An 11,018-nucleotide genomic window follows, 5' to 3' on the forward strand; every position below is an offset into this window, starting at 1 on the left:
TTATTCATCCTCTATCTCTCTATATAAAATATATATATATATATATATATATATATATATATATATATATATGATTGAGGATAATATGTTTACCCCTAAATCATGCAATAATTAATGGTGAGTTGTCCTATTAATTGATTCCACCCACCGAATACGATTATATGAAAAAGTAAATAATTTATAATAATGTTTTTACCTATCCGATTTTATTTATTTTTAATTGTCAACCCAATTCAGAAAGAAACTCATAAAGTCAAAAGTGTAAATGGAATGGACCAACACTTGATTTTAATTAAATATATTTAACGCGTGCGGCCAACTATTCACCGGAACTTATAGAATAATAACTAATTGCACTTATAAATTTCAGTTTTTTACACAATTTTTTAAAAATTTTAAACTTTTTTTTTATGTACAAACGTTAACAAAAGTCCGATGTTTTCTTAAATCTCAAATATTTCTAAATTCCGTCGTTATAAAAAGTTCCAACTTGATTACATTAATTATTAAACAGATTTTAAAAAAAAAGTACATATAATTTAATATTTATTTCCACCTTTATTATATTCCTTTCTGTTTTCCATCACTACGCCCCCCCCCCTTCCCCGCTCACGTTCGAGACTCCATCTCTCTCCTCCTTTCTCTCTCTTCTTCTTCAATGGCGACTCTGGAAGACATTGGAGTGTCTGCTCTGATAAATATCCTCACAGCCTTCGCGTTTCTTCTGGCTTTTGCGGTTCTGAGAATTCAACCCATCAACGATAGAGTTTACTTTCCGAAATGGTATCTCGCCGGAGAACGGAGCAGTCCCCGGAGTTCCTACGGAACCCTTGTCGGAAAATTCGTCAACCTCAATTTCAGGACATATCTCACCTTCTTGAACTGGATGCCTCAGGCCATGAGATTGAGCGAGCCCGACATTGTTCGTCACGCCGGCCTCGATTCCGCCATTTTTCTCCGGATTTATACCCTCGGGTATCTCCCTGTTTCTCCCACTCTTTCTCGTTTTCATTTTCTCGAGAGAATTTGAAAGTAATCTTCCCGTTGAGTTTGTTTGTTGGTTTGATTAAGCATGAATTTCGTGAGAATTCGAGATACCCTTTTGATAAAAACACTTTTTTGTTTCTTTTTGCAAAGGATTTCTACTAAAGTTGCCGTTTTTTCGTCGATCCTTTCAATGGAAGATGAAAGTGTAGTTTGTTTCTCGAGAAGATGAAAGAAAAGTTGAGAACTTTTCCGTCCCGAAAAAGGAAAGTTGAGGACTTTAGGATGAATTTGAAATGGTAAAGTAGCACAGATTTTGTGAAAATGAGGCATTGTCTGTTTCTCGAGAAAATGAAAGAAAAACTGAACTTTTTTTATTTTCCCGGAAATTTTACGCTTATATTAAACGAATCCTCATATCACGATAGTATCATGATGGTGTTGTTCCTTGATTAACAAGGAATTTACAAAAAAAGTTTAGCAGATTCTAACATTCTAGATCGGTAGAAGATCATCCATGGATGATGATCTTCTAACCAGAAAACTTTTTCTGACCAAACAAAACTTAATCCCTTCATGTTCTTGTCTTGCAGCCTGAAGATTTTTGCACCAATCATGGTGTTGGCTCTCATTGTTCTTGTTCCAGTGAACGTCTCGAGTGGAACACTCTTTTTCTTGAAGAAGGAACTCGTCGTAAGCGACATTGACAAGCTTTCCATATCAAACGTCAGACCCGAATCCTCAAAGTGAGCTCTTCGATCTTCTTTTCCACGAGATTTTCTTCTCCGAGCTCTCGAGAACGTGGAAAATTTCGCTGATCGGGTTTTGAAATCGTGTGTTAGGTTCTTCTTCCACATTGGATTGGAATACATTCTTACCTTCTGGACATGTTTCATGCTTTACTTGGAATACGACAAGGTTGCGTCTATGCGTCTTCAGTACTTAGCTTCTCAGAAGAGGCGGCCCGAGCAGTTTACAGTGAGTTGAGCCTCAAACCCACAAGACTGTAGATTGTCAAATTCAGAAGGGATCTTCTCCTTGTGATTGAATCAATACCCTTTGTAATTTTTCACCAGGTCGTTGTCCGAAACGTGCCTTACATGTCCGGACACTCGATTCCAGATACTGTAGATCAGTTCTTCAAGACAAATCACCCTGAACATTACCTCTGTCACCAGGTAGTTTACCCATCTGGACCGGTTTATTTGTAATAGAGTCCTTAAGACAGGACAGGACTTATGTTATTGCTTGCATATCCTAAGAATGGAGGGATCCTCTTGTTCAGGCGGTCTACAATGCTAACAAGTATGCCAAGCTGGTGAGGAAAAGAGAGAGGTTGCAAAGCTGGTTGGACTATAATCTACTGAAGTATCAACGCCATCCGGAAAAGAGGCCGGCTAGAAAGGTAACATATTCCATATGAATCCATCATGCATCATCTGTATGTTTCAAGGGTTTGAGGAATTCGGGTTTTGATCTCCTTGGACAACCTTTGATTTCAGACGGGGTTTCTGGGGCTCTGGGGCAAAAGGGTCGATTCCATCGAGTACTACACGCAACAAATCAAGGAGTTTGATGAAAGGGTAAGCCAAATATTATGGCTTTCGGTCTAAGTTCATCTCAAAACTCAACAAGGGTTGTTCTCTAATGGTTTGGATCGGTATTTCTTATCGATGCAGATGTCAATGGAGCGGCAGAAAGTTCTCAAGGACTCGAAACTGATGCTACCTGTTGCTTTTGTGTCGTTTGACTCGAGATGGGGAGCAGCTGTTTGTGCACAGACTCAACAGAGCAAGAATCCGACGTTATGGTTAACGAGTTGGGCTCCTGAACCTCGTGACATCTATTGGCAAAACTTGGCTATACCTTTTATTTCTTTGAGCATTCGAAAGCTCGTTATCGGGGTTTCGGTGTTTGCGTTGGTCTTCTTCTACATGATACCGATTGCTTTCGTGCAATCTCTTGCTAACTTGGAGGGTCTTGAAAGGGTTGCTCCTTTCCTTAGACCCGTGACGAGATTGTAAGTGGAGGTTATCTCGAGTTTTTTAGCTTCTTGATTGTCGTGTAACGTCGGCCTGTTAACTATGTTTTCTCGCTTAAATACTGCAGGAGTTTCATCAAGTCGTTCTTACAGGGTTTTCTTCCTGGTCTCGCCCTGAAGATTTTCTTGTGGATACTACCGACTCTTCTGCTGATTATGTCAAAGATTGAAGGATACATTGCTTTATCAACCCTTGAGCGTAGGGCAGCAGCGAAATACTATTACTTCATGTTAGTTAATGTGTTCTTGGGAAGTATCATCGCGGGAACTGCCTTTCAGCAACTGGAATCTTTCCTTAAGCAATCGCCAACCGAGTAACGATCTGAAACCCATTTCTCAAAATTTTAAATTTTAACATTAGGACAAAACCCGGATGTCAAAAAATCACATCTTTGAGATTCTTACAGGATTCCTCGGACCATTGGAGTCTCCATACCGATGAAAGCCACGTTCTTTATCACTTACATAATGGTTGACGGGTGGGCTGGGATTGCCGGTGAGATCCTCAGGTTGAAGCCCTTAGTCATTTTCCACCTCAAGAACATGTTTCTTGTGAAGACCGAGAAAGACAGAGAGAGGGCAATGGACCCGGGTTTCGTTGATTTCAAAGAGACTATCCCAACCCTCCAGCTCTACTTCCTCTTGGGCATTGTTTATGCAGCCATTACCCCAATCCTTCTTCCCTTCATACTCGTCTTCTTCGCCTTTGCATACCTTGTTTACCGCCATCAGGTTCTTTCACAGTACATGCGTACTCTCTCTTGTTGATTCCTGCAGCTTCTGTTTTTTCTTGATTGTCTCTGTATATATGAATGCAGATTGTGAATGTGTACAATCAACAATACGAGAGCTGTGGAGCGTTCTGGCCTCATGTCCATGGCCGGATAATCGCAAGCTTACTGATATCGCAGCTACTGTTATTAGGTCTGTTGAGTACAAAAAAGGCTGCCAGGTCCACTCCATTACTCATCATCTTGCCCTTGTTGACGCTTTGGTTCCACAAGTACTGCAAAAACCGGTTCGAACCCGCTTTCAGAAAGTACCCTCTTGAGGTAAATGACCAACTCTAATTGCCATGAACCCATTTCTTGTTTTCCTTATGGACCCATTTCTTGTTTTTTTGTCATCTTCTTCTCAGGAAGCAATGGCGAAAGACAAGCTGGAGAAGGAGACAGAGCCGGAACTGAACATGAAAGCGTACCTAGCAGACGCGTACCTGCACCCGATCTTCCACTCGTTCGAGGAAGAAGAGATCGAGCAAGAGGAGATGGTGGAGGTTAGAGTCGACAAACACCAAGCCCACACGTCCAGTTCCATGCCTGAAACCGGCTCGCCTTCTCCTCCCCATCAGCTTTACCACCACTCTTCTTCTTCCCCGTCTCACTATACAGCTGCTGCAACGTATGAACAGTCGTCGTCAGAGTACGAGTACCGATACGAAGCTTACAGCCATGAATACCGTTATGGTTGAGGTTCAATTTCAAGCCCTTCAGACCAGACAAGATGATGGTGGTGGTTTCAGTCCTGTGAAGAACGTGTTGTTGTCCTGTTTCAGGGTTTTAGGTTCTTTGTACACAAACTTGTGAAGGTTTTCTGTGATATTGTTTTCGGGATTTGTAAAATTGTAGAATTTGGTTAATATAGTGAATGTATTTTTGGTAAAAGAAAAATTTGTAATATAAGTTTTACGTATTTTTGGTATTTTTATATTCTTTTTTTTTAATCCGAAGATTTTTTTTTTTTTTAAAAAAATGCCAAAGTAATTTGGCTTTAAACAGTCTACACGCGCTTTCGCTGGCCCGAAAATTAATATTAGCGAAATATCACCGAATCCGCTGGGTTATAACCTTTCGATTTTCGTGACACGCGCTCCACGCGCTGTATCTGCGCGTAGGATTCGAGACGAGAGTGCAATGGACGAAGTCGGGCTTTCAAAGTTGATTTTATTAGGCCCAATAATCTAACAACGTGTTTTATTAAAGTCCATAATTCAAGCAAAGGCCCAATACTCCATTTTTGGTAATCATGTTTTTTAATATTTTTTTTGGTATTTTCGCTTATTTTTTTTAATCGTTATCCCTAAAATATGAATAAAACAATTTAGAGCACCATATGAATGGACGTGTGTGTATATAATTGTTTTTCTATGGTATGTTTAAATCTTATTTAGGATATTGAAATTGAAAATTAATGGGATAAACAAAAAAAGAACCTTCAATTATACATAAAAAAAATATTATACCTAAAATTTATAATAAAAAATCATCAACCATTAATTTTAAAAAATATTATCAATTATATAAATGATTTAAAAATAAATTTTCACTGTAAATTTGTTATAAAAAACAATCAATTATTAATTTTAATTAAAAAAACTCATCATCTATCTAAATTACTAAAAAACATACATTTTATTTTAAATTTATTATAAAAATCTATAAAATATGAATAGAAAAAAATTTAAAATAGAAAAATTCTAAAAATCACAAAAAAACATAATATTCATTCAAATTATCATATTATAATATTTAAATTTATAAAAATATTTATAAATATCAATCTTTATATAATATTTTTGTATACAAATATTACATTTGAAATTGAGTATATTTATTGGTTGTAAATAATATATTCAAAAATTTATCATACATTAATATTTGAAAGGTTGCAAACCATAAAATTGATTTTAATTTTCAAAGATTTCTATAACAATTTTATTGAAATTTTTTTTTCAACCATTTAAAATTCTCAAAAATATTTTATTTTAAATATAGAAATCTATAACTTTTGAAAAAAAAATTTAAATATCATATTTTTTATTTTTATTTTTAACATATATATTACCTTTTATATATACAACCAGCAAAATATACTTACACTACAAAAAAATGGTCATTTTCAACAGACAAAACCGTTATAAATAGTCAATTTTTATGTTGGAAATTAATGTTTCCAACGGATTATGTCGTTGGAAATCGGTATCCGTTAAAAATGAAATTTTCAACGATGTTTCAACATATTTATTCGGTGAAAATTCCCAACGGATTTTCAACCGCGATCCGTTGGAAAGGAATTTCCAACCGATATCTGTTGAAAATTTTCAACAGAATTTTCAACCGAAATTCGTTGGAATATTTCAACGAAAAATTCAAAATATATTCCTTTACCCCGACCCCGTTCCGACTCTAAATGGAACCCAAAACTCTAAAATTTAATTTTCGAACTCACTTCACAAAAGATCACCCATCATCCCACGACTCCAACACAATCTCCTTAACTCCGGGCATTATAAAAAATATCCTTACTTTTCTATTTTTATTTCAACACATATCATTCTCCATCTGTGACCATGTGACCTATGTAACCCAAAATATAGTGGTGTCACATGTTGATCTCATTACTCATAACGTTAAATTTATGATGTTTTAATCAAATGATTAATAAGATATACAAGGTATGAACATAATGAATTAGTGTGATCACCATAAATCATCACCATAAATTCTAACATATATTTTTAACGGATATCCGTTGGAAATTTCAGCGGAATTTTAACGGAAATCGTTGTTGAAATGTAGTTGAAAACCGTTGAAAAGCTGTTGAAAAATTTTCAACGGACAAATTTATTAAAAATTGATTTTTTTTGTAGTGTCAATTCGTAACCTCTCAAATATTATATTTTACAAAATTTAAATATAACATTTATAACCAAAAAAATATACTCATTTTTAAATATAATATTTGTATATAAATTTATTATATAAAGATTGATATTTATAATTTTTTATATAAAGTTTAAATGTTAAGAGACGATAAAATTTAATTATATATTATGTTTAAATTATGATTTTTACAATTGTATAATTTATATATGTATTTCTATTGAAATTTTATAGATTTTTATAATAAATTTAAAATAGATTATTTTTGAGTAATTTAGATAGATGATGATTTTTTAATTAAGATTAATTGTTGATGATTTTTTATAACAAAGTGAAAGATTGGTTTTAAATAATTTATATAGTTGGTATTTTTTATTCAAAGTTGATTTTTTATAATAAATTTTAAGAAAAAGTTTTTTTGGTGTAAGTAAAACAATTGAAAGTTAATTAAATTTATAGTATTTTTGGGATAGACATAGACAGCCCCTACCTTTTTCTTAATTGAAACCATGTCATTATACTGTATCTAAAAACAACTACAACTATTAATTGGGGATATTACACTAATACACAGAGGAATCTTCTTTAATCCTATATTGTCAAAATATCACATTTTAAATTATTATTAAATTTTATTGACCATATAAATGTATCTCTTAGTTTTAAAAGGTTTTCAACCAATATAAATATAATTAGAATATTATTAGCCTAATTTAATTCTGTATTTCTTTATTTAATTATTTCGGATTTCGAATATATTCGTTTAAAACGGTTAAAAACGTCTACAAAAAACAATATATCGGATTATAACGAAGCTATACGAAATATAAAATTTATATGACTAATATTATGTAATATCTTTTTTTTTTGTATTAATATATATTCTTTTAATTGGGTGATGGCAATACGCAATAGGAAACAGTTATTTTTAAATGCCAACATATATTTGGCTTTAAACAATCTCCACGCGCTTTCGCTGGCACCAAAAAATATATTACCGGAATTTCAGAAAATCCGCTGGGTTATAACCTTTCGATTATAACAACACGCGCTCTACGCGCTACATGTGCGCGTAGGGTTCGTAACGAGCGTGCAATCGGGCTTTCTAAGGTTTTATTTTATATTAGGCCCATTTTCTTAAAGCCCATAAAAGCCCAAAATTCAAGATTAGGCCCAAAAGTCGTTTTTTTTTTGGTAATTATATTTTTAATATTTGTTTCTCAATATTATAGGCATGATCATAAATTGCACGTGGGATTAAATAGTTTGTTATGGATTTTTACTATAATCGTGTTGTGGGATACGTCATTGTCATTGTCAAATCATATAATAAAAAGTGTGAGAAATTTTTAAATAAATATTCTGTCCAAAATAATAATTATAGAATATCTGCGATGATTTTCTGTGATATTGTTTCGGAATTTTTAGTGTGTAAATTTGGTATTATTTTGTAATATAAGTTTACGTATTGTTTGGTATTTTTCTCTTCATTTTCAATCATTACCCTGAACAAATATCCTATATATTCGTATAGATATGTCATGTGTGTGTGTGTATAAATTATTTTTATATGATTTTTTAAAACTCCAAATAAATTTGGGATTAAGATGGTTTTGTTGTATTGTATTTTTTAAAAAATTATTTAGTTTTTGACAAAAAAAAATATTTAGTTTGTTGGAATTAAAATTTAATAGATATCATGCCATTAAACTCGAAATTAACAGAAACAATAACCCCGGGATAGGCAGCTAATTGTTTTTTCTTAATAGAAACCATTTTGTTATAACTATTAATAATTAACTAGATGAAGACCGCGCGATGTGCGGTTTTTATATTTTATGTTTTATTTAATTTTTAAATTTATTGATATATAATTTGAAGAAATTAAACAAACTATTTTTCAATATAGGGAAACTATATCAATAATATTAAATTATTGTAAAATTATAAATAGTATATTAAGGATATGCATATTTTTGTCTATATGATGTATATGTTTGGTTTTAATATACATTTTGTCAAAGAAATATTTTATCATACATTTCAATTTTATGTTATACGATGAGATATTTTTTAATTATAAATATTATATTATATATACTATTTTATAATTTTTAATTATTTGTAATATATTTTGTGTTTAAAAAAATTGACCGTGAATTTTATTTTATCTATCTTCATAATAATGCGTTGAAGATTTCTCTATAGACAATGTTTGTAATACATGTTTGTTATCACCATGGCTAAACAAAAGATTTTTTTTCTTTGAATCTCTACAAAATATTTACTTAAAAGATAATAATAAAAATGATATTGTTAATTCAATTTTAACATCTAATTTCATATTTTTTTTTAACTTTGAGAAGTTTTATTTTGTGTTTGGCAAACCTAACAAAATTGTGGTATAAATATATCCAAAATTTGTCATTGGAAATATTATATATGATATCATCAATCTTTTGAGAAGTAATATTTTTCGTAAAATAGATATAAAATTTATTATCAGTTAAATTTTGTTTTTTTAGTATCTTGAAATCATAAATAAAAAATACATGTCACTCGTATAATAACATCGGATAATAAGTGAAACAAATACTATTCAAATAACGTAATAGCGTATTTTAGAACTTATTTTTATTTCTACATGTAATGCAATTTTGTTGGACCATATTTTACATATCATACAAAACATTATTAAAAAATACACTTGGATGATATCATTTGTTTGTATGAATTTAATAAAAAAAAAGAGGAAATTTGCACCGGTATCCAAAAATGTCACGTCATTAGAAATCTATACTTTTTTTTTCCTTCCTTTGTAAACTATATCTTGTTATAGTTTTTTTGAAAAAAATATCATTACTTTATTGTATAATTTCAATATTACCATTAAACATTTCAAAAAAATTACAGCATCAAAAATATATTTTATTGAGAAACTGTGTTATCTCGGAAAACTGTTTTTTTTCATCCGAAATAATCATAGAATAATTATTTTTCATCTCTGAGAATCTGTTTTTATTTGGTTTAATTGTTTTTGTTTATGAAAAATAATTTTTTTTATTAAGAAGAACTGTTTCTTGTCCGAAATAATTGTTTTTTCATTCGGAGAAAACTTTTTTTATCCAAAAGAACTGTTTTTTATCCGAAAAAGTCTATTTTCGTCCGAGAGAGTAATTTTTTTTTAGAGAATTGTTTTCATCGGGGAAAAAATGTTTTTTATATGAAAAACAATTTTTTTATACGTGAGAACTATTTTTCATCCAGTCAAAAAACGTACACTCCCGAACGAAAAACAACTCTCTCGGGAAAGAACAGTTCTTCCGGAAAAAAAAACAAACTTTTCCGAATGAAAAACATATTTTTCCGGACAAAAAACAGCCCTTACGGACAAAAAAGAGTTCTTCCGGACAAAAAAAATATTCTCCGAGACAAAAAAAAAACTCTCCCGAACAAAAACAATTCTCCTGGACAGAAAAAAATTGTTCCGGACAAAAAACAGACTCTTCCGGAGGAAAAACAGTTCTTCCGGACAAAAAATAGACTCTCCCGGACGAAAAACAGTTCTCCCGAACAAAAAACAGACTCTCCCGGACAAAAAACAGACTCTGCCGGACAAAAAACAGTTCTTCCGAATAAAAACAGACTCTCCCGGATGAAAAACAGTTCTCTCGTATTACACAGTTTCCAAAAAAATCTGTTTTTTATACTGCACATTTTTTGGGACGCTAAATGGCAATATTAAAATTATACAATAAAGTAAGGGTAGTTTTGTCAAAAATTTATAAAAAGGTATAGTTTTCAAAGGATAAAAAAAAGGTATAGATTTATAAACATGTCATCCCTTTGTCACACTCAGCCAAGAATCCCAAAAAAAATTATTCATTATTTTTTTATTTAGAAAATGTATATTTATAAAATTAAATTATTAAGATCATATAACTAATAAAAGAGTAAAGAAGTACTAAAATATGAAAATTATTATACAAATGATGTATGAAATCGATATCAATAATATGTAAATGTATACTTATTTTTTAATTATTTTATTTATTTTTATTAAAAAATTGGTTTAATTATAAGATAATAGTAAAAATGATATTATTAAATATTATCATTATCTTTGGTTTTAAAAATAATTAAATTATATACTTATTTTGAAATTTTTTAATGATCACAATAACAATGATGATATATTATTCTTCGTTGTCCTCATATGTACAGAAATAGACAAAATAAAAGAAAAATAATATGCAGTATCAATTGGTATAATACTAACACAAATAACTTAGATGTAATATGATAATACTCCTATTAAGAGAACAATTCAC

General features: G+C 31.2%; 1 protein-coding gene across 1 annotated transcript; it reads left to right on the forward strand.

Annotated features, from left to right (window-relative positions):
- Positions 1-583: 583 nt before the first annotated feature.
- On the forward strand, positions 584-4,675 carry LOC104798499 (CSC1-like protein At1g32090). Its single transcript, XM_010520622.1, has 11 exons — positions 584-975; positions 1,578-1,730; positions 1,827-1,962; positions 2,061-2,162; positions 2,270-2,389; positions 2,487-2,567; positions 2,664-3,004; positions 3,094-3,339; positions 3,433-3,757; positions 3,844-4,077; positions 4,164-4,675. The coding sequence occupies exons 1-11, from the start codon at positions 659-661 to the stop codon at positions 4,494-4,496; spliced, it is 2,388 nt and encodes a 795-aa protein (XP_010518924.1). The 5' UTR covers positions 584-658; the 3' UTR covers positions 4,497-4,675.
- The last annotated feature ends 6,343 nt before the right edge of the window (positions 4,676-11,018 follow it).

The sequence above is a fragment of the Tarenaya hassleriana genome, unplaced genomic scaffold, assembly GCF_000463585.1.
Source record: "Tarenaya hassleriana unplaced genomic scaffold, ASM46358v1 Cleome54, whole genome shotgun sequence".
Lineage (NCBI taxonomy): Eukaryota > Viridiplantae > Streptophyta > Magnoliopsida > Brassicales > Cleomaceae > Tarenaya > Tarenaya hassleriana.

Excerpts from the sequence above, each read along its gene's own strand:
- LOC104798499 (XM_010520622.1), top strand. The coding sequence starts at position 659 with ATGGCGACTCTGGAAGACATTGGAGTGTCTGCTCTGATAAATATCCTC. Across the intron at positions 976-1,577 it reads CTCCGGATTTATACCCTCGG|CCTGAAGATTTTTGCACCAA; the intron begins GTATCTCCCTGT and ends CTTGTCTTGCAG. Across the intron at positions 3,340-3,432 it reads CTTAAGCAATCGCCAACCGA|GATTCCTCGGACCATTGGAG; the intron begins GTAACGATCTGA and ends AGATTCTTACAG.